This window comes from Zonotrichia leucophrys, chromosome 28 (genome assembly GCF_028769735.1).
Source record: "Zonotrichia leucophrys gambelii isolate GWCS_2022_RI chromosome 28, RI_Zleu_2.0, whole genome shotgun sequence".
Classification (NCBI taxonomy): domain Eukaryota; kingdom Metazoa; phylum Chordata; class Aves; order Passeriformes; family Passerellidae; genus Zonotrichia; species Zonotrichia leucophrys.
The window spans coordinates 5,806,240-5,833,479 of NC_088197.1; the positions used below are offsets into that span (position 1 = coordinate 5,806,240).

The 27,240-nt window shown below is 55.5% G+C and overlaps 3 protein-coding genes and 1 long non-coding RNA gene across 12 annotated transcripts in view; 2 read left to right on the forward strand and 2 right to left on the reverse strand.

The window, feature by feature from the left end:
- Window positions 1-1,406, reverse strand: part of SUGP2 (SURP and G-patch domain containing 2) — a 19,445-nt gene extending 18,039 nt beyond the window's left edge. For 3 of the 4 annotated variants that reach the window (XR_010442953.1, XR_010442952.1, XM_064734550.1), the window contains exon 1: window positions 768-1,048. Coding sequence is in view for 2 of the 4 variants with exons in the window: in XM_064734550.1 (XP_064590620.1) it covers window positions 768-873 (106 nt within the window). In the remaining 2 variants the exon portion in view is untranslated. Of the gene's footprint in view, window positions 1-767; window positions 1,049-1,314 lie in introns of those variants that run through there. The other variant, XM_064734549.1, reaches the window with a different exon arrangement.
- ARMC6 (armadillo repeat containing 6) lies at window positions 1,218-9,539 on the forward strand. Of its 6 annotated transcripts, none has more exons than XM_064734553.1 (8): window positions 1,218-1,331; window positions 2,119-2,278; window positions 2,709-2,791; window positions 4,486-5,068; window positions 5,788-5,933; window positions 6,721-6,852; window positions 7,955-8,092; window positions 9,178-9,539. In XM_064734553.1, exons 2-8 carry the CDS (start codon window positions 2,158-2,160, stop codon window positions 9,388-9,390), a joined length of 1,416 nt encoding a protein of 471 aa, XP_064590623.1. In that variant the 5' UTR covers window positions 1,218-1,331; window positions 2,119-2,157; the 3' UTR covers window positions 9,391-9,539. The 6 variants fall into 6 exon arrangements, with proteins under 6 accessions (XP_064590623.1, XP_064590624.1, XP_064590621.1 ...); XM_064734554.1 differs by having other exon boundaries at window positions 1,241-1,331; window positions 2,122-2,278; XM_064734551.1 differs by lacking the exon at window positions 1,218-1,331 and adding an exon at window positions 1,496-1,607.
- On the reverse strand, window positions 9,419-10,960 carry LOC135459004 (uncharacterized). Its single transcript, XR_010442955.1, has 3 exons — window positions 9,899-10,960; window positions 9,816-9,835; window positions 9,419-9,465 (listed from the first exon to the last, which is right to left on the reverse strand). It is a non-coding gene; the product is annotated as an uncharacterized LOC135459004 (long non-coding RNA).
- Window positions 10,961-11,706: 746 nt separating this feature from the next.
- On the forward strand, window positions 11,707-26,912 carry SLC25A42 (solute carrier family 25 member 42). The gene is made up of 8 exons (XM_064734493.1): window positions 11,707-11,744; window positions 18,216-18,332; window positions 20,921-21,032; window positions 22,750-22,775; window positions 23,581-23,747; window positions 24,702-24,818; window positions 25,161-25,312; window positions 26,493-26,912. Exons 2-8 carry the CDS (start codon window positions 18,255-18,257, stop codon window positions 26,816-26,818), a joined length of 978 nt encoding a protein of 325 aa, XP_064590563.1. The 5' UTR covers window positions 11,707-11,744; window positions 18,216-18,254; the 3' UTR covers window positions 26,819-26,912.
- The last annotated feature ends 328 nt before the right edge of the window (window positions 26,913-27,240 follow it).

Here is a 27,240-nt window from a genome sequence, read left to right on the forward strand (position 1 = left end):
ATTTATAAATTGTCAAAGACTTCCAAGACCAGCAACTCCAAGCTTTGGCCCATTCCCACCTCATCACCCAGCCCAGAATTCCCATTCCACAGCTGGACAGGAACTCGGATTTTCTACAAACTCAACCACAATTCTCTCATTACTGCAGGAAATTCTCATTACCCAAGACCCTTGTTCCCCAATCCCAGAGGTTCAATCAGAAAGTAAAGAATACGTGGAAAAAATAACAGAAGTGTTTAATATGAATGATTTCTTCAGGACTCATGCAACTCTAAAAACAGCCAGACTTCATTTTAAAGCTCTCCTGTGAATGTCCATCCCTGGGAATGCAACCCAAGGGTCTTGCTGGACATTTTACAACCCAAATTTCGGGACCACGTTTTGTGTTATGTTCATGAGGTCAAGGCCCCGCTTTGAGCTTTTTTCCCCAAAAATAACACCAAGCACAAAGACCCAAAGGCTTCCAGGGCACTCCTGCATTTATTTAACTTCTAAACCATGACCAGAATTCCATCCTGCAGCCCTGGAGACCCGCCTGGACCCGGACCCGCTCTGCGATGCTGAAGACAATTCCTTTGTCTCAATTCCCATTTTTTATCCCCGTTCCGGTGCCAGTCTTTGCCCAGCTGTTCTCCTGCCTCTTCCATAAAAACGGATGTGGAAAATCACCGGCGCCAGGCCAATAAATGAATTAATTAATAAATTAATGAATGAATCAATAAATGGCAGGCGCTGCCGGGCTGCTCCCGCCATCCTGGCTCTCCTACCTGCGAAACGATGGCCGGGATCCCCCGCGGCACCGCTCCGGTACCGCTTCACCTTGTCCTGCACCACGGCCTCGAACGAGTCGCGGGTGATCCTCCGAGAGGCCATCTTCCCCTCACGGTACCGGCACGGCCTGCCGCGGGCGCGGGCTCCCGCCGCGGCCTGAGGGGAGGCACAGCCTGAGGGGAGCCGCACGCTTCCCCGCCGCCCCCGGCGCAGCGCCGGGAGGAGCAACCGGAGCGGAGCCCGAGCCCGGCCCGCCCTCACCGAGCCGGCCCCGGCGCCGCCGCCGCCTCCCGCCACACCGGGGCCTCCGCTGGCCACGCCCCCTCCGCCGGTAGACACGCCCCTCCCGCCGCTCCCGGAGACACCGGGTGGTCACGCCCCCTTCTAGGCCACGCCCCCACGCCGGTATAACCACGCCTTTCTTCCGCACGGGCCACGCCTCCTCACGCGTTAACCACGCCCCCGCGTCCCGCCCCCTCCCGCCGCGCCTGCGCTGCGCGGAGCCGCCTCATCCCCTGCGGGCGGGCGCGGGGCGGTACTAACGGTGCGGGGCGCTGCCGGTAAGCGGGACGGGAGCGCGGGGAGCGGCCCGCGGCCTCCCGTTCTGAGGGAGCCGCCGCTGCCCTGCGGGCGCGCCTGGGCACGCTGCACCCACAGCGCGTGCGTGGGAGTGGCGCGCGTGCGCGTTGCCGCCCCTCCGCGTTCTTTTTCGCTCGGCGTGAGGGCGAGCGGTGCGAATTGGGGCCGCGGCGCACGCGCAGAGAGCACGTACGGCGGCCGAGCGGGTCCGTCCCGCCCTCGCCTTTTGTGCGGCGGGGGCGGCCGGTGGAGCCCAGGTGGGTCGTGAGGGGCAGCGGGGCCGCGGGTGCGCCCGGAGCTCCCCCGGCACCGCCGCCTCCCTTCGGGGCCCTCTCCGCGTCTCTGGGAGCTGCGGGGCCCGCTGAGGGGTGTGGGATGCTCCGGGGCCCGCGGGAAGCGGGGCAGGGCGGGCTGAGGGCCGGGGCCGTGAGCGGGCGCGGTGCCCTCAGTGCTGCAGCGAGAGCCCCGTCACGGTGGCAGCTCTGAAACCCCACGGAAATCCAGAACTGCTGCCCAAATGCCTCCTTATCCCTCTTCCCTGCCGTGTTTCCCCCATTAAATAATACACCGGCCGTGCCTTTGAGCGGGTATCTTTGATTGAGAGTTCTGAGCCTTTGTCTGGGGGAGGAACCGGCCCCTTGCTCGGGCTCTGCCGGGCGTTATAAGGGTTTTATACCAGAACGAGGAACCGGCCCCTTGCTCGGGCTCTGCTGGAAGGTTTTAGGCATTGAGAAGGTTTTACACCAACACGAGCTGTGCCCCTGTCAGCAGCAGGACACGCAGGCGGACCCAGCCCGCGCCGGCACCATGGGCTCCAAGCAGATCGCCCAGGAGACGTTCGATGAGGCGGTGCAGGAGAACATCACCGAGTTCGAGATGGAGCCCGAGGAGGCCGTGAGAGAAGCCGTGCTGCAGTTCGAGGCCCAAGGTACCGTCCGTGCACTCTGCAGGCTGGGCTCTTGTACACGTCCCCAGGGTTTAAAGGAGTCCTGCAGGCAGAGGTGGGTCGTGCAGCATTGGAAAGGAGCCTTTGTGAAGTGGAACAGAGACACCATTAATGCTGACCTGCTTTTGTGGATTAATTATGACTGCAAAACTGCTTAGAGGGAAGCTGGAGGGCAAAATTTGGTCAGTGAAATTAAATTCCTTCTTTTTGCCCCCCTCAACTGACATCTAGCTTTGTTCCAGGCAGAATGTGGCCTTACAGTCAGAATTGAACATTTCAGCATCTTTACAAGTTCATCTTTGTTCTCTGTGGTTACCTTGGCAGCTTTTCCCTAGCACTGGAACTGATACTGTTTATTTGACTCCAATTATCCTGGAACCAGTATTAAACTTGGTTTTTTTTCCCCTTTTAGGTGTGGACCTGAGCAATATTGTGAAGGCTGTGAGACCTCCTGCCTCTGAGAACGGGCAAAGGCAAAAGCACCAAATCCTGCTGGTAGGAGCACAGATTGCTGCTCTCTCTCTCTCTGGGTTATATAATAATAATAATATAACTACTAGGCCAACTTCCACCTCTGCCCCATTTCTCTGGGAGCTCCTCAGGCAGTTAATCCTATTTATTCTGCAAATATGAAACATTCCAGGAGCCCCTTGCCCTTTGCAGGGAGGGCTCTGCTCCCGGGGCAGGACAGGAGGGAGCGGCCTCGGGGTGTGCCAGGGGAGGCTCAGGTGGGACACCTGGAGGGATTCCCTTGTGGGGAGGGTGCTCAGGGCTGCCCAGGGAGGTTTGGGCTCCCCGTCCCTGGAGGTGACCCATGGGTGACAGCAGGGCTGGGGACAAGGTGGGGATCAGCCCCACTTAGCCCAGGCTGCTCCAGGCTCTGTCCAGCGTGGCTGTGGACACTTGCAGAGCTGGAATGGGCTGGTGAGGTTCAGTTCAGCTGGTGCTGGTGCCCAGTGCAGCTGTGGCAGTGGTGGCACAGGGAGCCCCTGTTCCTGCAGGGGTTGTGTGCACAAATCCCAAACACCGTAACGGCACAACCGCTGCTCCCGTTACCCCAGACCGATTTCCAGCCCCAGAACCCCCACCCTACTGTTCCCCTGCACGCTCAGGTGCAGCACTAACCCTCGGTGTGTCCCCCAGACCCTGGGCACAGGGAGCCCCTGTCCCTCCAGGGGTTGTGTGCACAAATCCCAAACACCGTAACGGCACAACCACCGCTCCCATTACCCCAGACCGATTTCCAGCCCCAGAACCTGCACCCTGCTGTTCCCCTGCACGCTCAGGTGCAGCACTAACCCTCGCTGTGTCCCCCAGACCCTGGCCCAGTGGAGGTGCGCGGGCCCCTGTCCCTGCAGGGGTTGTGCACACAAATCCCAAACACCATAACGGCACAACCACCGCTCCCATTATCCCAGACCGATTTCCAGCCCCAGAACCCGCACCCCACTGTTCCCCTGCACGTTCAGCAGCAGCACTGACCCTCAGTGTGTCCCCCAGACCCTGGGAGCCCCTGTCCCTCCAGGGGTTGTGTGCACAAATCCCGATCACCATAAACCACCGCTCCCATTACCCCAGACTGATTTCCAGCCTCAGAACCCCCACCCTGCTGTTCCCCCTGCACACCCCACGTGCAGCACTAACCCTCGGTGTGTCCCCCAGACCCTGGGCGCAGGGAGCCCCTGTCCCTCCAGGGATTGTGCACACAAATCCCAATCACCGTAACGGCACAACCACCGCTCCCATTACCCCAAAGCGATTTCCAGCCCCAGAACGTGGGCCCTGCTGTTCCCCTGTATGCTCAGGTGCAGCACTAACCCTTGCTGTGTCCCCCAGACCCTGGCCCAGTGGAGGTGTGCGGGCCCCTGTCCCTCCAGGGGTTGTGTGCACAAATCCCGATCACCATAAACCACCGCTCCCATTACCCCAGACCGATTTCCAGCCCCAGAACCTGGGCCCCGCTGTACCCCTGCACGCTCAGGAGCAGCACTGACCCTCGCTGTGTCCCCCAGACCCTGGCCCAGTGGAGGTGTGGGAGCCCCTGTCCCTCCAGGGGTTGTGTGCACAAATCCCGATCACCATAAACCACCGCTCCCATTACCCCAGACCGATTTCCAGCCCCAGAACCCGCACCCCGCTGTTCCCCCTGCACGCTCAGGAGCAGCACTAACCCTCGGTGTGTCCCGCAGACCCTGGAGGGCCTGGCCAGGGCCGTGGCCGAGCAGGACGTGGCGCAGCTGCCGCAGCAGCTGGCGGCGCTGGCGGCGCAGTGCAAGGAGCAGCTCGCCTTCCGCTGCCTGGCCGGCCGCAACGGCGCCTACGCCGCGGTGCTGTCGGCGTGCCAGCTGGCCGCGGGGGACAGGCAGCTGCTGCTGCAGGCCCTGGCCGCGCTGGCCGCCCTGCTGGACGGGCAGCCGGACCTGCTGGACGCGGCGGGGCGGGAGCTGCTGCTGCAGAGCCTGCGGGAGCGGCGCGGGGACACCGAGGTGGCGCTGGCCGGGATCCGCTGCGTGCGCCACGCCTGCCTCAAGCACGAGCACAACCGGCAGGCCTTGGTGCGGGCCGGCGTGCTGCCCCTGCTCACCGGGGCCATCACCGGCGCCCTGCCCCGGCACGGCGGCGCCGCCGAGCTCGTCAGGAGCGCGGCCTCGGCCCTCAGGGTCATGACCTTCGACGATGACATCCGAGTGCCCTTCGGGCACGCCCACGACCACGCCAAGATGATCGTGCTGGAGAACGACGGGCTGAGGGTCCTCATCGAGGCTGCGAAAGGTAAAAGGGACCCGGGGATGCTGATCCTCGTGGGGAGCACCTGGGGCTTCTTCTCACTGTCTCTGGAACCACTTGGGATCTCTTCTCAGGAATCACTCGTGATTTCTTCTCACTGTCTCATGAATTACTTGTGGTTTCTTCTCAGGAATCCCTTGTGATTTCTCTCTCTCTTCTCCCATTCTCTCTCTCTTCTCCCATTCTCAGGAATCCCTTGTGATTTCTCTCTCTCTTCTCCCATTCTCTCTCTCTTCTCCCATTCTCAGGAATCCCTTGTGATTTCTCTCTCTCTTCTCCCATTCTCTCTCTCTTCTCCCATTCTCAGGAATCCCTTGTGATTTCTCTCTCTCTTCTCCCATTCTCTGATTTCTTCTCTCGTTGTCATAGCTTGAAGCTCCTCGAAGGTGATTCAAGAATTTGTCACTGAAATGGGGTTTAATTCTGTCTATGAAATGTGTCCTGAGAGCCAAAAAATGCCACTGCTGGTAGCCTGTGGAGCAGTCAGATGATCAAAACAGTTTCTCAGCGTATTTAGGAAGTGTTTTACAGGTTTAGGGCCCTCTTGTCTCTGCCTCTTGTCCAGAGAGGACGTTGTGAACAGAGTGAGCAGGTGGCATCTCCTTGTTTGAATGCATAGAACAAAATGCAGTGTTCCCTGTGTAATTAACGAAATAAAACCCCGTTAACTGTGCAGTAATTGCTGCGTCCCTGTCTCCTCGCAGCCTTCAGGGATAACTCTGCGGTTCTCAGCGAGCTCTGCGCCACCCTCTCCCGCCTCTCGGTCAGGAACGAGTTCTGCCAGGAGATCGTGGACCTGGGGGGCTTGAATGTCATGGTGACTCTGCTGGCCGACTGCATGGAGCACCCTGTGAGCAGCGGGGGGTTTGGGCTGGGCTGGGCTGGGGGCGTCTCATCCTCATCCTCATCCTCATCCTCATCACTCATCCTCCTGTCCATGAGTGAGCTCGGCCTGGGGCGTTTTCTGGGTTCCCCAGGTGGAGCAGGAATGAAGGAATCTGACTCCATGTTCTCGGGAGGCTCATTTATTATCTCATGATGCTAGAATGTATTATATTAAAGAATGCTGTACTAAAACTGTGCTAAAGAACAGAGAAGGGATGCAGACAGAAGGCTACAGAAAGTTATAGTGAAAACTTGTGACTGACACAGCCTGACCTTGATTACTCATTAAGTCAAAACAATTTAAATTAAACCAATCAAAGAATCTCCAAACACATTCCAAAGCAGCAAAACACAGGAGAAGCAAATCAGATCATTATTGTTTTCCTTTTTCTCTGAGGCTTCTCAGCTTCCCAGGAGAGAAATCCTGGCAAAGGGATTTTTCCAGAAAATACGACAGGGACACTGAATTGTTTTGGTTTTCCACCAAAAAGAGACTTTAAACAGAGCATTTAGATGTCCCGGAGTTGGTGTCTGATTTTTTCAGCCTCGCCGGTGCTCTGGCAGAGGTTTCCAAGGTCCCTGGTGCAGCCAGGGCAGAGTTTTGGTAGCTGATGGTTTCCAGCCATTTTCAGGGAACGGGGCTGCCGTGCTTTGCTCTCTCCCTGTGCTTTGCTCTCTGAGCTGCCCAGCTCCCTGTGCTTTGCTCTCTGTGCTTTGCTCTCTGAGCTGCTTTGCTCTCTGTCCCCCCGCAGGACGTGGTGAAGCAGGCGCTCAGCGCCATCCGCGCCGTGGCCGGCAATGACGACGTCAAGGACGCCATCGTGGACGCCGGGGCCACCGAGCTCATCGTGCTGGCCATCAGCCACCACCTGGGCAACCCGCAGGTACCCCTGGGCACCCTCAGGGACCCCTGGGCAACCCACAGGTAACCCCTGGGCACCCTCAGGTAACCCCTGGGCACCCTCAGGGACCACCCGGGCACCCTCAGGGACCCCTGGGCACCCTCAGGTACCATCTGGGCACCTTCAGGTACCACCCGGGCACCCTCAGGGATCCCTGGGCAACCCACAGGTAACCACTGGGCACCCTCAGGTAACTCCTGGGCACCCTCAGGGACCACCTGGGCACCCTCAGGTACCACCCAGGCACCCTCAGGGACCCCTGGGCACCCTCAGGTACCACTGGGCACCCTCAGGTACCACTGGGCACCCACAGGTAACCCCTGGGCACCCTCAGGGACCCCTGGGCACCCTCAGGGACCCCTGGGCACCCTCAGGGACCCCTGGGCACCCTCAGGGACCACCTGGGCACCCTCAGGTAACCCCTGGGCAACCCGCAGGTAACCCCTGGGGCACCCTCAGAGACCCCTCAGGTACCCCCCAGGCCACCCGCAGGGACTACCTGGGCACCCTCAGCCACCACCTGGGCAACCTGCAGGTAACCCCTGGGCACCCTCAGGTACCACCCAGGGACCCTCAGGGACCACCTGGGCACCCTCAGGGCACCCTCAGGTAACCCCTGGGCACCCTCAGGGACCCCTGGGCACCCTCAGGTAACCCCTGGGCACCCACAGGTAACCCCTGGGCACCCTCAGGGACCCCCAGGGCCTTGGGAGCCCCTCTGGGTGGGGATGGAGCTCAGCTGGAGCTGCAGGATGTGCAGCTGAGCAGTGGATGGACCTTGACCACCTCCAATATTTGTGTGAATTTAGGGGTTTTCCACCTTGTAGTGTTTTATTTTTCTTATTCCTGAATCCGATGGGTGGCGGGGATGGTGGTTTACACCTCTGGTGTGCAAACACACAATTATGAAGGATCACAATGCCAGCCCTCCCCTTGCTTTACGTGCCAGAGCAGCGGGAGAAGCTTCAGAACAACACAAACCCCTGCAGAAGGGCCCTGCCAGGGAAGGAGGGCGGCTTTCCCTGGCGGCAGGGCCGGGGCAGGCAGCGAGCCGAGGGCTGACTGGGTGCTCGCTGTGCCGCAGATCTGCGAGCAGGGCTGTGCCGCCCTGTGCATGCTGGCCCTGCGCAAGCCCGACAACTGCGGCGTCATCGTGGAGGGCGGCGGCGCCCTGGCGGCCCTGCAGGCCATGAAGGCTCACCCGCGGGAGGTGGCTGTGCAGGTGGGTCCCTCGGCACGGCTGGGGCGGCGCTCTGGGCCCTGGGCGTCCTCAGGAATCCTCTGGGTGTCCTCGGGAATCCTCTGGGCCCTGGGCGTCCTCAGGAATCCTCTGGGTGTCCTCGGGAATCCTCTGAGCCCTGGGCATCCTCAGGAATGCTCTGGGCCCTGGGCTTCCTCGGGAATCCTCTGAGCCCTGGATTCCTTGGGAATCGTCTGATCCCTGGGCTTCCTTTAGAAATCATCTGAGCCCTGGGCGTCCTCAGGAATCCTCTGGGCCCTGGGCATCCTCAGGAATCCTCCGAGCCCTGGAGTCCTCAGGAATCCTCTGAGCCCTGGGCATCCTCAGGAATCCTCTGGGCGTCCTCAGGAATCCTCTGGGCCCTGGATTCCTCGGGAATCCTCTGAGCCCTGGGCTTCCATTAGAAATCCTCTGGGCCCTCGAATCCTCTGGGATCCTCAGATCCCTGGGCGTCCTCAGAAATTTGGCCCTGGGCTTTCCTCAGGAATCCTCTGTAGCCCTGGATTCCTCAGGAATCCCTGGGCCCCGATCCTCAGAATCCCTGGGGCCTCAGGAATGCTCTGGGCCCTGGGCTTGCCTGCAAAGCCCAGTGACCTCTGGGCTTCCCTGTAAAACCCACTGACCCCATGGCTTCCCTACAGACCCCAGTGACCCCTGGGTTTCCCTATAACACCCACGGACCCAATGGTTCCCTGCAGCCCCCGGTGACCCCGTGTCTGTGTGTCCGTCCCCAGAAGCAGGCGTGCATGCTGATCCGGAACCTGGTGTCGCGCAGCCGGGAGCTGTGACCCCCAGTGACCCGTCGCCCTGGTGCCGTGTCTGTGTGTCCGTCCCCAGAAGCAGGCGTGCATGCTGATCCGGAACCTGGTGTCGCGCAGCCGGGAGCTGTGACCCCATGGCTCCCTGTGACCCGCAGTGACCCTGTCTGTCTGTCTGTCTGTCTGTGTGTCCGTCCCCAGAAGCAGGCGTGCATGCTGATCCGGAACCTGGTGTCACACAGCCGGGAGCTGTGACCCACAGTGACCCTGTCTGTCTGTCTGTCTGTCTGTCTGTGTGTCTGTCCCCAGAAGCAGGCGTGCATGCTGATCCGGAACCTGGTGTCGCGCAGCCGGGAGCTGTGCGGGCCCATCCTGGCGCTGGGGGCCGAGGTGCTGATCGCCGAGGCGCGCGCCGCCCACCGCGACTGCGACGACGTGGCCAGGGCGGCGCTCAGGGACCTGGGCTGCCAGGTGGAGCTGCGGGAGCTGTGGACGGGCCAGAGGGGCGGCCTGGCCCAGTGAGGCTCCTGGAGCAGCAGCAGGGAGGGTGCAGGGTGCCCGAGCACCGGGCCTGGCGGAGGCGGCCTTGGGTGGACCCTGCCCATGGGTGGATCTGCCTTGGATGGACCCTGCCCGTGGATGGTCCTGCCTTGAATGGATCTGCCCATGGATGGACCCGATGCCTGTGGATGGACCCTGCCCGTGGTGGCCTGCCGTGGATGGTCCTGGCCATGGATGGATCTGCCCATGGATGGATCTGCCCATGGATGGATCTGCCCATGGATGGATCTGCCTTGGATGGATCTGCCCATGGATGGACCTGCCTTGGATGGACCCTGCCCATGGATGGACCCTGCCCGTGGATGGACCCTGCCCGTGGATGGACCTGCCCATGGATGGATCTGCCTTGGATGGATCTGCCTTGGATGGACCTGCCTTGGATGGACCTGCCCGTGGGTGGATCTGCCTTGGATGGACCTGCCCATGGATGGACCTGCCCATGGATGGACCTGCCCATGGATGGATCTGCCTTGGATGGATCTGCCTTGGATGGACCCTGCCCGTGGATGGACCCTGCCCATGGATGGACCTGCCTTGGATGGATCTGCCTTGGATGGACCTGCCCGTGGATGGATCTGCCCATGGATGGTCCTGCCTTGGATGGACCTGCCCGACAGAGCAAACCCAGCCTGGGGAGGCTGCAGGGAGCTTGGACCCGGGGAGCTGCAGCTGAAGCGGCTTCTGCATTGGCAGCCTGCAAACCAGCTCTGTGCAGTGATCGTTGCCTGGACCATCCCACGGCTGAGGATGATCTGCTGAGGGATGATCTGATCTGCTCCCCCGGGCAGGACGGGGCTGTGTCGCTGCTCCGGGGCCCCGGTGCCGGCAGGGCCGGCTCTGCCCTGCCCGGTTTGCTGCTGGTTCCGTTTGTGCCCCGCTCGGGGGCTGCGTGAGGAGCAGCCCCAGCATTTGTGAATGTGCTCTCTCTGTCCCATTGCCCTGTTCTTTTACTGCTGACCCCACTCTTGTGTCGCTGCTTTGTTTGGGATTTTTCTGCCAGCGTAACGTTTTAAACAAAAACAAAAAAACAACAAAAAAATACAAAAAATAAGAAAAGAAAAAAAAGGCAAAGTAAGGATTTGGGATGACATCCAAAGGAACTGTTGGCATCCAGGAGGAAAGTTCACGTTCTCCCTCGGTGAGGGGAGCGGGGCAGGGCCTGGCAGTGGGGTGGGGATCCCAGAGCAGGCGCTGGTGCCGCTGCGATCCCAGCCCAGGCTCTGTCACCCCTTGGGGACCCAGGAATGTCATTGCAGTGAAGGGGCCAGGAACCTCACGGACTGAGGCAGAACTGGGCTCTGGGGGCCAGACAGGCTCTGAAATCTCAGCTCGAGGCTCTGGTGCTGAGCCATCCTCCTGCCCGTTTTGTGAGTGGATGTTTTTAATGTGATACTCTCTGTAAAAATGGTGACCTTATAAAACACACAAACCTTGCAGGGCTGCGTGGCTCTTTGTGCGTGGGCTGGAAGGGCCCAGAGGGGGCAGAGCTGGGCAGAGGGTGCAGAATGCCAACTTTGGGGGGTTTTGGGGAGAACCCGAGGGCAGCGGGGTTGGTGCAGCCCGGGGCTCCCGAGCTTTGCCTTCCGGGTGGGTTTGGGGCGGGGAGAGCGGCCCCAAAGGCTGGGGGGATCACACGGGGGATTCCTGCCCGATTTCATTTCCTTCCCAAGGGCTGGCGGGGAATCCAACCCGCGGGATTTCATTTCCATCCCCTTTAACTGAGCGCCCACCGCCACTGCGGCGGGGCCCGGGCAGAGCCGCGGCCCGCAGGACACCGGGGCCGTGCAGGACAGCAGAGCCGGCCGCGATCCCCGGGATGGGATCCCCGGGATGGGATCCCCGGTGTGAACGGGCGGGATCTCCGCTCCCCGCACCGCTGCTGCAGGGGGAAACCGGGCGGGATTGTCGCTGCTCGAGCCGGGCACTCGCCGGGGTCCCGGTCGGGCTCTTTGGGCTCCCCGTGAGGCTGTTCGGGACCCCCGGTCGGACTGTTCGGGCTCCCGACGGGGCCGTCCGCTGTCCCGGGCAGTCCCTCGGTGCCGTTCGCTGTCCCGGGCCCGGCCACGCCCCCCGTCCCCGCACCGAGCGCTCCCCGCCCGCCCCATGCCGCTACCGGCGCCCCGCCTCCTGCCGCGCCCCCCTCATCCATTGGCCGCCTCACCTGTCAATCCTTACCCGCAGCCAATCCCCGCGCACGGGGCTCTGCCCCCGCCGCGCCGATTGGCCGCGCCCCGGGGCGGGCCCCGCCTCCCGCGGCGCAGCGGGGGCGGCCTGGCGGCGGCGGACGCGGCCGGGGCGGACGCGCAGCGGAGCCGGTGAGTGCGGGCCGGGCCGGGCCGGCCCCGCCGCGGGCAGCGACGCGGCCCCGGTGCCCCAACACCGCGGCCTGGCTGCCGGGGCCCGGCCGGCCCGCGCGTGGCGGCGGCGCGAGGCTCCGGTGACATTGGCGCGGCCTCCCGCGGGGTCACCCCGTGCCGGGCGGGCCCGGGGCTGCGGCGGGGCCGCTCTCGGTGCGCTCGGGGGAACGGGGCCGGGCCGGGCTGGGCCGCGGGGAGCGGGGCCGGGCTGGGCTGCGCTCGCTCCGGGCCGCGGCACCGCGCGGGAGGCCCGGCCCGCACCGCCCGGGCTGCGGGAGCGCTCCCGGCGGGGCTGAGCGAGGGCTGCGCTCCCCCTGCTCCTTTTCCCTTTCTCCTTCCCTGCTCTTTTCCCCTTGCTTTTCTCCTTCTTCCCTTTCCCTGCTCCTTTTCCCTGCATTCTCCCCTGCCAGCTTTCCCCACCTGTTCTCTGTTTCCCTGCCTTTCCGGCCCCTGCTTTCCCTGTTTCCCTCACTGTCCCAGCCCCAACCTGCCCTGCTCCCGCCTTGCCGGCTCCTCTCTGTGTCCCGCCACCTTCCCGGTGTGTCCCGGCGTGTCCCGGTGTGTCCCAGCGTGTCCCGGCGTGTCCCGGTGTCCCTTTTCCTTCCCGGTGTGTCCCGGTGTGTCCCGGTGTCCCTTTTCCTCCCCGGCGTGTCCCGGTGTCCCTTTTCCTCCCCGGTGTGTCCCGGTGTCCCTTTTCCTCCCCAGTGTCCCCGTCCGTGCCCCGCCAGCCCCTTGGCCCTGTCCCTGCCCTGCCACCTTCCCTCCGCGCCGCCTCTGTTCCCCTCCGGCCCCAAACCATAAATGCGATTTTTTTTTGGGATAATTTCAATCTCCAAGAAACCGAAGTTTCCAGCCCAGGGAAGTTTCTGTGCTGCGGGACAGACGCGGGGAGCAGAGGGGGTGTGAAATTTGGATTATCTGGAATTAAAAGAACCAAGAACTTTGCGCAGCTCCGTGCTCTGCCCTCCGAGGAGCCCCGGCGGGGTCGGAGCTGTCGGGGTGCGGAGGGAGCGGGGAAATGCTGGAAATGCCGGAGCCTGGCCAGGGGAATTGGCCGAGTTCCACCCAAACCCTGCGGCCGGGCTGCCGGGATGTGCTTTGGCTCTTAATGATTTTTTTCCCATTTTTTGTGTGTATTTATGGCATTTTTTCCCATTTTTTGTGTGTATTTATGGCATTTTTTCCCATTTTTTGTGTGTATTTATGGCATTTTTTCCCCTTTTTTTGTGTGTATTTATGGCATTTTTTTCCCATTTTTTGTGTGTATTTATGGCATTTTTTTCCCATTTTTTGTGTGTATTTATGGCATTTTCCCCCTTTTTTTGGTGTGTGTTTATAGATATTTTTCCCATTTTTTGTGTGTCTTTATGGATTTTTTCCCCATTTTTTCTCCATTTTTTTTAATGTCTTTATATATTGTTTCCCCATTTTTTGTGTATGTTGATGGATTCCCTCCCTCCCCATTTTTTCATGTATGTTGATAGATTTCCCCCCTTTTTTGTGTGTCTTTATGGATTTCCCCCCTTTTTTTCTGTGGCTTTATGGATTTTTCGTATTTTTTTTCTGTGGCTTTATGGATTTTTTCCCCCATTTTCTGTGTGTTTATGGTGTTTTTCGCTCCTGCCTGCTGGTTTGGGTTGGTTTTGAAGCTGCACCGCCCTCAGTGTGGGTTTGGCTGCTCCTCCGGGGCTCAGGTGCATTTCTGGAGTATTTTCACAACATCCTGAGGTTTTAAACAACTCAGAAAATCCAACCTGTGGCTGACAGGAATTCAAAATCACCATGGCTGGGTTCCGGCCCTGAGCATCCACGGAGCTGTGCAAGTCCTGTTTAGTTCGGAATTTTATTTTTATTTTATTTTTATTTTATTTTATTTTAATTTTTATTTTATTTTATTTTATTTTTATTTTTATTTTAATATTTTATTTTATTTTCACTTTTAATTTTATTTTTATTTTATTTTTCTTTTATTCATTTATTTTTATTTTTTATTTTAATTTTGTTTTACTTTTATTTTTATTCTATTCTATTTTAATTTAATTTAATTTTTAAATTTTTTTTAATTTTATCTTTATTTTTATTTTATATTTATTTTCCCAAACTGGGACCTTGAGGAAAGAGGGGCTGGGGCTGTGCTGGGGTTGGATTTCAGCAGGAATCCTCTGACAAGGGAATTTGGCAACCCCAAGTATTTAATTGTTTTATTATTTTATTATTTATTTAATAAGAATTATTTTATTTTATTTTATTTTATTTTATTTTATTTTATGTTATTTTATTTTATTTTATTTTATTTTATTTTATTTTATTTTATTTTATTTTATTTTATTTTATTTTATTTTTTCTGCCCTGCTCCAGGTGGTTTTGGTGGGACAAGTTTGGCTTCAGGAGGTTGCACAAAGTTCAGAGCAGGGCCCTGAGCTGGGGTGGGTTTGGGACAGGTCCGACAGGTTTCTGTCAGGAAAATAAAAAATAAAACCCTCAGGAGCCAGGAGTTATTTTGGTTTTGAGTCACTTTGCTGCTACTTGGAGGAGGATTTATTCTGATTTTTCCTTTTTTTTCGCTTCAAAAAGTGAATTGAATTTTTTTTTTTTTGGTGAATGAATTTTGTTTTATGCTTATTATGAATAACAGCAATAGTGCTGCCTGATTTTCCAGAAAATAATCAAATTTAAATTTTAAAAGCAGCTCGTTGGAGCTCAGGGAGGGGTCGGGGTTGGGTTTTTTTCTTGGAAAAAGGAGAATTGTGGGAGCTGTGCCCTCCCTGAGATAACGCTGCTGCTGATAAGGGCTCTGCTCGGGGGGATGGAGGGAGAGCTCTCCCAAATCCCATGGAAAACGGGAAAAATGGGAATAATCCCATAATGGGGACAATCTGAATCATGGCAATAACGGGAATAATGGGAATAATCAGAATAATCGCTCTGAGTTTCATTGCCAGGGTTCCCTCTGCTGCCTCCAAACCCCTGGGAAAAGTGGGAATATGGAAATAATCCAATAATGGGGATCATCTGAATAATGGGAATAATCAGAATAATCTAAATAATGGGAGTCATCTAATAATAGGAATAATCAGAATAATGGGAATAATCAGAATAATCTAAATAATGAGAGTAATCCAATAATAGGAATAATCAGAATAATGGGAATAATTGCTCTGTTTGCCCTTGCCAAGGTTTCCTCTGCTGGCTCCCAAATCACTGGGAAAAATGGGAATAATCCAATAATGGGGATAATATGAATAATCTGAATAATGGGGAAAATGGGAATAATCTAATAATAGGAATAATCTGAATAATCACTCTGTGGCTGTGTGAAGGAATTTTGGCTGTGGGAAGGAGCAATTATTCAGATTATTCCCGTTATTGTGATTATTCCCATTATTCCCAGGCACTGCAAACTGACCCCAAAATTTTAATTCAGACCAAATTTTAAGGTAATTTTTGGGTTTTGTGGCTCCAATGTGAATTCTTGGTCAGAATAATCCCCTGACCTCAGAATCCAGCCCGAGGCCAGAATGAAATCCAGCTTTGGGGCCAGCAGAAGGGAGCAAAAATAAGAAATAAATAAAAGCTATTTTTGCACTGGAGCTGGGCATGCTGATGTGTAGAATGGAGCACACAAACAGGTGTTTGTAAGCTCAGGCACCAAAAATAGAGAAGGAATGTGGCTGAACAGGATAAAAGGGAATATTGTGGAGTAAATGATGCAAAAATAAATCCAGCCTTAATGCCATCATTTAAATCTGGCAAATTTCCCTCCAGGCCTCTCTTTCCCAATTGTTGTGTTTTAAGAGAAAGTTGCATTTTGCATTCCTTTGCCCTTTAGCACCATTTCTTTTCTGGGGGGTGAAGGGAAGGAGGGTTATTTTTATTTTTGGCAGGGATAGATCTGATATTGTGACCTACATTTATTGCAGGCAGGGCAGGGATAAAATCTGCACCTGTCCAAAACCAAAAAAAAGGGAATTTGACAACCAAAGGTGTAAAATTTAAAGTTGTAAAATGAAGGGTGTGTTTTTCCAGGCCTGGGAGATGAGGAGTGAGAAGGGAAGGAAATGAATTGGGAATAATTAGAAATAATTAATAATAATTCTGGATGATCTGGATGTTTTGGGATGAGGGAGTTTTGGGGTGAGGGAGTTTTGGGATGAGGGAATTTTGGGATGAGGGAATTTTAGGGATGAGGGAGTTTTTGGATGGATGAGGGAATTTTGGGGTGAGGGAGTTTTGGATGAGGGATTTTGGGGATGAGGAGTTTTGGGGTGAGGGAATTTTGGGGTGAGGGAATTTTGGGGTGAGGGAATTTTGGGATGAGGGAATTTTGGGGTGAGGGAATTTTGGGATGAGGGAATTTTGGGGTGAGGGAATTTTGGGGTGAGGGAGTTTTGGGATGAGGGAGTTTTGGGGTGAGGGAATTTTGGGATGAGGGAATTTTAGGGATGAGGGAATTTTGGGGTGAGGGAATTTTGGGATGAGGGAATTTTGGGGTGAGGGAGTTTTGGGGTGAGGGAGTTTTGGGGTGAGGGAGTTTTGGGGTGAGGGAATTTTGGGGTGAGGGAATTTTGGGGTGAGGGAATTTTGGGGTGAGGGAATTTTAGGGGTGAGGGAGTTTTGGGGTGAGGGAATTTTGGGGTGAGGGAATTTTGGGATGAGGGAATTTTGGGGTGAGGGAATTCCCAGAGGAGCCGTGGCCGCCCCATCCCAGGCTGGATTAGAACAGCTCGAGGTGGAGGAAGGTGTGGGGTGGGATGAGATGATCCTAAAAGTCCTCCCCGACCCCAAGCACCGTTAATTGTGGGCTAATTAAAGGCCTCCAGGTGTTTTCCCCACTCTGGAGCGAGGATGAGGCTCCTTCATCCCAAATTGGTCATGCCTGAGTTCAGCCCGGGCTGAGCTCTGTGTTTGAGATCTGCTGCCAGGCTGGGAAATGAGGGCTGGCGTTCATTCATGAGGGGGAAAAGCAGGTCAGCACGTCTGGAAGGTGCTGACAAGCATAAAGTACCTGAGATTGTCAAAAAAGGGGGGAAAAGAGGCTGGGAATGGATTTTTATCCCCACGTAAGCAAATTGCTGTGCTGGGGTTTCGCAGGCATCGAGGGAGGGAGGTGCTGGGGCAGGAGGTGCCTGAATGCAGGAATTCAGGAATTCAGGAATTCTCATTTCCTCATCATTTCACCCTCCAAATGGGGCTGTGGGAGCAGCTCTGTGCCTTGGAAAAGGGGTTTGGGTCCCTGCAGGGCCCCTCTGAGCAGCTCCAGGCCCAGCTCGGGGTTGGCACAGCAGCAACTCCAGCCCTGCAGACTCCAGGCTGGACAGGCTGCAGCATGAAAGGCAGAAATATCAGACAGGCAGAGCTAAAAAAGCAAATTATTGCGTTTCAATAGAATCATTCCTTCATGCACGCTCTGCAGCCAAGGTCGGGCTGACCTTTCCTCCTGTAGCTCGGTTGGGGCCATCTGAGAGCAGGAAAGAGCTGAGAGGAGAGGGAGCCCAGGGAGATCCACAATGGCCCTTGGGGCACGTGTGAGGCGCTGGATCTGCCCAGAATAACCTCCCCTGGCTCCTGGGGAACTCAGGCCTCGCACTATTTTATCCCCTTTCTCCAGAGGGTTTTAAATTTCCATTTTCCTTCTCCAGTGTCTCCTTGTTCAGCAGTCCCAAGGAGCCAAAAATGCTCACTGGGAGAGGGCAGGATCTGCCCCTTTTCCCTGGAAATTGTGGATATTTTAAATTTCCACCTTCCTTCTCTGGTGTCTCCTTGTTCAGCAGTCCCAAGGAACCACCAAAGTGCATGAGGAGGGCAGATCGCCCTTCCTGAAATGGTATTAATTTCACTCCTTCTCGATGCTATCGCAGTCCAAGACAAAATGCTCACTGGGAGAGGGCAGGATCTGCTCCCTTTCCTTGGAAATTGTGGATATTTTAATTTCCACCTCTTCTCTGGTGTTCTGTTCAGCAGTCCAAGGAGCAAAAATGCTCATGGGGAGAGGCAGATCTGCCTTTCCTGAATTGTGGAATAATTTCACCTTCCTTCTGGTGTCTCGTTCAGCAGTCCAAGGACCACCAGTGTCAGGAAAGGGATTGCCTTTCATATAATTTCCATTTCTGGCATCCAATAAGAACCACCAAAGTGCTCACTGGGAGAGGGCAGGATCTGCCCCTTTTCCCTGGAAATTGTGGATATTTTGGTGGTTTATTGCAGCTGAGTTCTTTGTGGGGTGAGAAGGGTTGATATGAATTTTATCTGGCACCCCTAAAAATCCATTTACACCTCAAAGGAAGGCAATGGCACCAGGATCCTGGGAATGCCCTTTTCCTGGGAGCTGGGAGAGGAATTTCAGCTGGGGTGGGTCGCTCCCTACGCCTGTGCTGTGTCACCGGGATATTTCCCATTTTTGACGTTTTTCCTGTGTGTTTTTGCATTCAGGAGCTGGAGCTCGGCCGGCCCCGCGGCAGTGTCACTGGTATGGGTAATGGTGTGAGAGAAGCTCCAGTGGAATTCCAGAGGGATGTGGAGCCCGGCCCAGCCTGGATTCCTGCAGAGGTGAGAGCAGGGGCTGGGCTGGGCATGCGGGGAGCTCCAGGGAGGGAATTCCACCTGCAGCTCCAGGGAGGGAATTCCCTCTCTCGGGTGAGATCCCACCTCAGCTCCAGGGAGGAAATTCCACCTGCAGCTCCAGGGAGGGAATTCCCTCTCTCGGGTGAGATCCCACCTCAGCTCCAGGGAGGGAATTCCCTCTCAGGTGAGATCCCACCTCAGCTCCAGGGAGGAAATTCCATCTGCAGCTCCAGGGAGGGAATTCCCTCTCTCAGGTGAGATCCCACCTCAGCTCCAGGGAGGGAATTCCTCCCTCTCACCTGAGATCCCACCTCAGCTCCAGGGAGGAAATTCCATCTGCAGCTCCAGGGAGGGAATTCCCTCTCTCGGGTGAGACCCCACCTCAGCTCCAGGTGAGATCTCACCTGCAGTTCCAGGGAGGGAATTCATTCCCCTCTCTCAGGTGAGACCCCACCTCAGCTCCAGGTGAGATCTCACCTGCAGCTCCAGGGAGGGAATTCATTCCCCTCTCTCAGGTGAGACCCCACCTCAGCTCTGCTTCCAGCCCTGCAAGGGTCTGGGGGAGTTGGCTGCAGCTCCTTCCACCCCAAACCAGGCTGGGCTTTGAGCTCTGGGCTCCCAAAAGCTGCAATCCGTGGGGTGGGAGGGGATCCAGGCCTTCCCATCCCTTTGGGAATGGGCTGGGCATTCCCAGGGACACACTGGGCAATTCCAGTGACACCCAGGACCATTCCCAGTGACAAACTGGACAATTCCCAGTAACAGGACACAATTCCCAGTGACACACAGGAGCATTCCCAGTGACAGACTGGGCAATTCCCAGTGACACTCAGGAGCATTCCCAGTAACAGGACACAATTCCCAGTGACACACAGGAGCATTCCCAGTAACAGGACACAATTTCCAGTGACACACAGGACCCAATTCCCAGTGGCTCATTGGATCATTCCCAGTAACAAACAGGACAATTCCCAGTAACAGGATCGTTCCCAGTGACACAGGACAATTCCCAGTGACACTCAGGACCATTCCCAGTAACAGGACACAATTCCCAGTGACACCCAGGAGCATTCCCAGTGACACCCAGGAGCATTCCCAGTAACAGGACACAATTCCCAGTAAGAGGACACAATTCCCAGTAACAGGACCATTCCCAGTGACACTCAGGACCATTCCCAGTAACAGGACACAATTCCCAGTGACACCCAGGAGCATTCCCAGTGACACCCAGGACCATTCCAGTAACACCCAGGAGCATTCCAGTGGCACCAGGAGCATTCCCAGTGGCACCCAGGAGCATTCCCAGTGACACCCAGGAGCGTTCCCAGTAACACCCAGGAGCATTCCCAGTGACAGGACACAATTCCCAGTAACAGGACACAATTCCCAGTGACACCCAGGACCATTCCCAGTGACACCCAGGACCATTCCCAGTAACAGGACACAATTCCCAGTGGCACCCAGGAGCATTCCCAGTGACACCCAGGAGCATTCCCAGTGACACCCAGGAGCATTCCCAGTGACAGGACACAATTCCCAGTGACACACAGGACCATTCCCAGTAACACACAGGAGCATTCCCAGTAACAGGACACCATCCCAGTGGCACCCAGGAGCATTCCCAGTGACAGGACTCAATTCCCAGTGACACCCAGGACCATTCCCAGTAACAGGACACAATTCCCAGTGGCACCCAGGAGCATTCCCAGTAACAGGACACAATTCCCAGTGACACCCAGGACCATTCCCAGTGGCACCCAGGACCATTCCCAGTAACAGGACACAATTCCCAGTGACACCCAGGACCATTCCCAGTGACACTCAGGAGCATTCCCAGTCCAGGCCGCCCCACTCTCTGCTTTCCCTGCCCCTGGAAGCTCAGGAGAAGGCAGATTCCTCCCAGCCTTGCTGGGTTGAACCCAGACCTGGGGCTGAAGTTCACCTTTGCACGGCTGGGGAGGGGGAATTGAGCTGACCCAGGGGTTTTGGGTCATAAACATTAACTTTGGGGTTGGGAAACACAAGGAAAATGTTAACTCCTCTCCTCCACGGAGTGGCAAAAGTTCACACATCAAGCCCAGGCTTGTTCTCGCTCCACAGCCTCCACTGGGTTGGATTTTGTGGCTTTTTTTCCTGTTGTTGTTGCTCTCTGTGGGACAAAAATGCTGATTTTATAACTGTGAGCTGTGGCAGGAATGCCAGCAGCAAAATCCCTCTCGTTCCACCACGGAAGGGGAAAACGGCCTGGACTGACCCTCAGGAGCTCGGCAATGGTGTGGGAGCAGGGCTGGGGTGCTTCTCTTCCAAAACTTCCCCTCTGCCCGTGCCCAAAAACCGTGGGGAGGGAGAAGAAAGAGAAATAACAGGGAGCAAACAACACATGCGGGAGGAATGCTCGGAATTCTGCCTCCCAGTCCAACCAGCAGTGAATGCACTGTGCTGGAAACTCAGTGAGACATTTTGACCCAAATCCTGGCCCTGGGGGGAATGCTGCACAAAAGGTGAAATATTATTCCTTGTGGCATTGATTTATTTATTTTCTCCCCTCTATCCAATGTTTTTTTTTTTGCCAGGATAACCAGGAGAAGAAGAAAGTGCTGAACTCGCTGATGTCCGGGGCTCTGGCTGGGGCTGTGGCTAAAACTGCAGTGGCTCCTCTGGACAGGACAAAAATCATGTTCCAAGGTGACTCCTCCGGGCTTTTTTTCCCAAATTGTTGTTAATTTTGAGCCCTCTGTGCTCATCCAGCTCCTTCCCCTGGAGATGTGAGGCTCTGGGAAGGGGGGATCGGGCTGTGAGGGTTCCCTGCTGAGGGCTGGGTGCCCAAATTGTGTCAGCTCTCCCCAAAATGAGAGGCAGCAGGCGCTGGAGCTGCCCATGCCCGGATCTGTGTGCTCTGGCACCCCTGAATTGCCACAGAAAATCCCATTCCTGTGAGAGGAACAGAGAGTTTCCCTGTGTTTAGCAGGATTTGGGGATTGTTGCAGTGCAGCTCCTCCAATTACCCCAAAGGGAACAGCACAGGCCTTTAATTCAGTGGACATTTGGGAAAGCCAAGAATTTTAAGCCTGGTGACGTCCCAGATTAACTGAGTTGGGCTCAGCCTAATCCCTGGCTGACATTTAATTTAGAATTGATTTCTGCTCCCGTGATTCTCAGGAGCTCTGCAATTGCTGGATGTGGATCAGGGGGGCTGGGGCTGCCCCTGGCACCTGAATTTTGGGGTTTTCCCACCCAAACCACACACGTGGGTTCATTTTGGGGTGGAGACATCAGGGGCACGGAGCTGGGCTGGGCCAGGGCATCTCCTGGAATTTGGGCATTCCCAAAATTCCCTGTGTGCTTCAGCCCATCCCAGGGGCTGGAAAGGATGGGATTAAAATCTTCCAATGGGAGCAGTTTTTTGGGATGTGATAGGGTTTTTTTAGGTTCTTGCTGCCCTAAGGGGTTTTATTCTCTGTTTATGAGAAGGGAAAATATCTTTGGATCATCAGAGTGATGCCTTGAGTCAGGAATGGGGGAAAGTGTCCATGGCAGAGGGGTGGATGAGCTTTGCCATCCCAAACTCAATGAATTTCCCACAACTCAATCATGTTATTATTTCTATTAATTTTTTAAAGGAACAAAACCCCCTTGATAACCATCACTGTTCATCGAGGTAGTTTTTATTCCTTATAAAAAAAAAAAAAAAAGAAAAAGAAAAATTCCAAATGAAACAAATAAAAGCATTGAATTGCACAGGGGAGCAGCAGTGGGGAAAAATGGATTTGCATGGAATTGTTGGATGCACTCGAGAGGCTCCCAGAGCCTCAGATGAGCCAGGCAGGAGCTGCAGCAGCCCCTTAATTGGAGCCACGTTCATTAAAGCTTTCCAGCCAGGGCTTTCCCTTCCTGCCAAACAAATCCTGCTCCCAAACCCTGCCACGGATAAGGAGGTGCTGTCACTTTGGATGGATGCAGGGGAAGGGGGGAAAAAATAGAAAAATCAGGGAGTTGATTTGAGTTTGGCTGGGCTGGAGCTGCTCTTGCGTGGAGCTTTGCTCTGCCCTCGCTGCGTTCTGGAATGAGGCTGGAAATGCTCTGAAAAATAACTGAGCAGTGCAGTTTTGATGGGTTTTCTCTCATTAATTGTTTTTATGTATTCATTTATTCTGCACAAACTGAATTTTCCTAACAGGCAGCAAGGGGAAAAAAATTTACTTTTGTGCTAAATTATGGGAGCATTTAGAAGACAAAGAATCTCTATTTCCTCTTGCATTCATTCTTTTCCTTCTATTTTTATCCCTTTAGACAAAACACCTGATTATTTATCCGTTATTTAGGGATTCATGGATCAATATTTATTTTTATGCCTTGCAAGCCCTAATCTTCTTTTTTTTGTTGTTGTTGTTTTTATTTTTAGTGTCTTCAAAAAGATTTTCTGCCAAGGTGAGGTGATGTCTGTCTGCTGTTGCTCTGAAGTGTTTAATTAATCTTTTGTTGATATTTCACTTTTTGGGGGATTTATCAGCAGCATTCCATGAAAACATAGAGGGAAAGACTGGGAATGGTGTTTTTGGGACCATTCTTTGTGATTTGGGGACCTTTCCTGGTGATTTTGGGACCATTTTTAGTGCTCATTCCCTTTCCCCAACCACACAGGAGTTGTTCAGCATTTACAGGGAATTAAATTCGGGATCTGATCCCTCTCCTGGCTTCCTGAGTGCTTTTTCCCTATGCATTCCAGCTTTTCCATGTGTGGTGTGTGTGATCCAAATGTTCCTGCCTGGCCCCAGGGAGATGAATTTGGGTTGGGAAAGGGTTTTGTGCCAATTGTGCCTTCCCTGAGAGGGAAACTGAGGCAGGCTGGGATCTAAAAACCCTTCCTTGCTCTTGCCTGGAGCTTCACTCTGCCCTTGCTGGATTCTGGGATCTGGGCATGGAAATGCTCTGAAAAACAAGTGCACAGTGCAGTTTTGATATTTCCCTTTAATTAATTTCTATTTATTTATCCATTTATCCCACACAAACTGCGTTTTAAAGCATGTGGGTGTGCCGGGGAGGCCATGGGCAGGAGCTTGGAGGGGTTAATCTGTGGGCTCGGCTCCCTGCCCTGCATTCCTGCTCCCCACGGGTGATTTTTCCTCTCCCCACGGGTGATTTATCCACTCTTATCCCCCTGGCCTGCTCCCCACAGATGATTTATCCACTCTTATCCCCCGGCCTGCTCCCCACGGGTGGTTTTTCCCCTCAGGAAGCGTACAGGCTGATCTATCACACCTACCTCAACGAGGGCTTCTGGAGCCTCTGGAGAGGGAACTCGGCCACCATGGTGCGGGTGATCCCCTACGCCGCCATCCAGTTCTGCGCCCACGAGGAGTACAAGCAGATCCTGGGCAACTACTACGGATTCCAGGGAAAGTAAGAGGCGGGTTTGGTCTGAGGGAGCTCCAAGATGAAGTCTGAGGGAGCTCTGAGGAGAGCTGTGGGGGAAGCTCCAAGATGGAAGCCTGAGGTAGAGGTCCAATGGGAGCTGTAGAAGCTCCAGGTGGAACTCTGGGGGAAAGCTGTGAGAAGAGGTTCAAGGGGAAGCTCGAGTAGAGCTCAAGTGGAAGCTGTGAGGGGAAGTTCCAAGATGGAAGCTGTGAGGGGAAAGCTCTGGGGAGGAAGCTTTGAGATGGAAGCTCTGAGGGAAAAAGCTGTGAGGGAGAAGCTCCGAGGGGAAATTCCGAGGGGGAAGCTTTAAGGGAGAAGCTGTGAGGGGACGTTCCAGGATGGAAGCTCCAAGGGGGAAGCTGTGAGGGGAAATTCCAGGATGGAAGCTTTGAGGTGGAACCTTGGAGAGAGAAGCTCTGGGGGGAAGGGAACTGTGAGGGGGAAGCTCCAAGATGGAAGCTCTGAGGGGAAAGCTCTGAGGAGAAGCTGTGAGGGGAAGCTCCAAGATGGAAGCTCTGAGGAGGAAGCTCTGAAGGGAACCTGTGAGGGGAAGCTCTGAGGAGGAAATTCCAAGAGGATGCTCTGAGGGGAAGCTGTGAGGAGGAACCTTGAGGGAAAGCTCCGGGAAAGGAAACTGTGAGGGAAGCTCTGAGGGGAAGCTCTGAGGGGAAGCTCTGAGGAGAAGCTCTGAGGGGAAGTTCCGAGAGGATGCTCTGAGGTGGAACCTTGGCGGGAGAAGCTCTGGGGGGAAGGAAACTGTGAGGGGGAAGCTCTGAGATGGAAGCTCTGAGGGGGAAATTCCAAGACGATGCTCTGAGGGGAAGCTGTGAGGAAGAACCTTGGAGGGAGAAGCTCTGGGGGAAGGAAACTGAGGGGGAATCTCCAGTGGGATCTGCAGCTGCAGGGTGACGTTTGGTCTCCTCTCTCCCCCCACTCCAGGGCACTGACGCCATTCCCTCGCTTCATTGCCGGCTCCCTGGCTGGCACCACGGCTGCCATGCTCACCTACCCCCTGGACATGGTCCGTGCCCGCATGGCTGTCACGCCCAAGGAGATGTAAGTGCCTCATACACAGCTTTATGGGTTCTTTAAGAGGTGACGTGGTTTTATTGCCCTTTTTTGGGTCAATTCTTGCTGGGAGCCTTGGTGGGATAAAGCCCCGGGGTCTGAGCAGCGATTCAATGTCCAGAGGCGTGGATGTGGGAGGAGATGGGTACTGGGAGACCAGTTGAGGAGGGCAGCTGGACCCAGGAGGACCCAAGAGAGCTGAAACCCCCTCCGAGCTGCCCGATGAGCTCGGAGCCGAATTAATTACCAATTAATCCATCAGGGAGCCCTGCTGGGAGCACCCCAGGCGCTGACCAGCGCAGGTCTGCTCTCCCCGTGTCCCCACGGCAGGTACAGCAGCATTGTGCACGTCTTCATCCGCATATCCCGCGAGGAGGGGCTGAAAACCTTGTACAGGGGCTTCACTCCCACCATCCTGGGCGTCATCCCCTACGCTGGCCTCAGCTTCTTCACCTACGAGACGCTGAAGAAAGTGCACGCAGGTAAAGCTGGGAATGCTGCAGGTTTGGGGTGCTGAGGGGTCTGGGCAGCTCTGGGTGGGAGCAAGGAAAGCTGGGCCTGAATTGTGCAGGGAAAAAGGGGAATTTCCTGGTGGAGAAGGGCTTGGTTGTGCACTAAGTTGGGAGCAAAATCTGGGGAGTTGTAGCTGTGACATGTCAGTAAATGTGACATCACTTGGGGTTTTGTTTGGTGGGACCTTTTCTAGTGATTTGGGGACTATTTGTAATATTTTGGGGTGCTTTTCTAGTGATTTGGGGTCTTTTTCTAGTGATTTGGGGACCCTTTCTGAAGATTTTTCTTGGGAGCAAAACTTGGGGGACAAAACCTCAGGAATGAAACCTGAGGAACAAAACCTTGGGAGCAAAACTTGGGGAAAACAAAACTTTGGGAGCTCAACCTGGGGAACAAAACCTTGGGAGCAAAACTTGGGCAGCAAAGCTTTGGGAGCTCACTCTGGGGAACAAGACCTCAGGGGAGCAACTTGTGAGACAACAAAACCTGAGTTTTTGGGATTTGGGGGTAACAAAACCTCACGAGCGCAACCTCAGGACGGAACTCTCCATCCTTCCACCCTGTTCTCTTAATTGTGAGTGAATTGCCAGGGTCCCCCACTCTGTGTCCCCAGAGCACAGCGGGAAGGCGCAGCCCTCGCCCCCGGAGCGGCTGCTGTTTGGGGTGAGGGGGGAATGAAACCTGGGTTTAATTTAATTTAATTTAATTAACTTTAATTGTGAGTGAATTGCCAGGGTCCCCCCACTCTGTGTCCCCAGAGCACAGCGGGAAGGCACAGCCCTTGCCCCCGGAGCGGCTGCTGTTCGGGGCGAGGGGGGAATGAAACCTGGGTTTAATTTAATAACTTTAATTGTGAGTGAATTGCCAAGGTTCCCCCACTCTGTGTCCCCCAGAGCACAGCGGGAAGGGCCAGCCCTCGCCTCGGGAGCGGCTGCTGTTGGGGCGAGGGGGGAATGAAACCTGGGTAACAAAACCTTAATTGTGAGTGAATTGCCAGGGTCCCCCACTCTGTGTCCCCCAGAGCACAGCGGGAAGGCGCAGCCCTCGCCCCCGGAGCGGCTGCTGTTTGGGGCGAGGGGGGAATGAAACCTGGGTAACAAAACCTTAATTGTGAGTGTATTCCAAGGTTCCCCCACTCTGTGTCCCCAGAGCACAGCGGGAAGGCGCAGCCCTCGCCCCCGGAGCGGCTGCTGTTCGGGGCGTGCGCCGGCCTCATCGGGCAGTCGGCCTCGTACCCGCTGGACGTGGTGCGGCGCCGCATGCAGACGGCCGGCGTGCTGGGCCACACCTACAGCTCCATCCTGCGCACCATGCAGGACATCGTGCGCGAGGAGGGACTCGTCAGGGGCCTCTACAAGGGGCTCAGCATGAACTGGGTCAAGGGCCCCATCGCCGTGGGCATCAGCTTCACCACCTTCGACCTGACGCAGATCCTGCTCCGCAAGCTGCAGCACGGCCCCGGCCTCGACAGGTAGTGGCTTCCTGTGAGAGAGCAGCTCCTTCTTCCCTGGCCTCCCACGTGCTCCTGCAGCTGGGAACTCGCCCGTTTGGTGGGGGTTTTTCCCCTGTTGTTCCCGGATTGGTTTTTTTTTTTTTCCCTTTTTAATTTGGAAGCCTAACCGTTCCCCGAGTGAGAAATCCCCCATCCTGCAGAGCTGAGTCCTCCCAGGCAGCTGCCTCAGCCTTCTGCTGGACTCTGCCCCAGGAGTGGAGCCTCCCAGGCACTGTGCTGCTCCTGGCTGCTCAGCCGGCTCCCCGTGGGCACAGGGAGGCACTGGGTGGTGGCAGAGGGGGCTCGGAGCTGTTGGGAAGGAGCCCCTGGCTCTGGGAAGGGGCAGGGCCGTAGCTCCCTGCACTCTGCCAAGTGCAATATCCCAGTGTAGGCCGTAGGGAATTG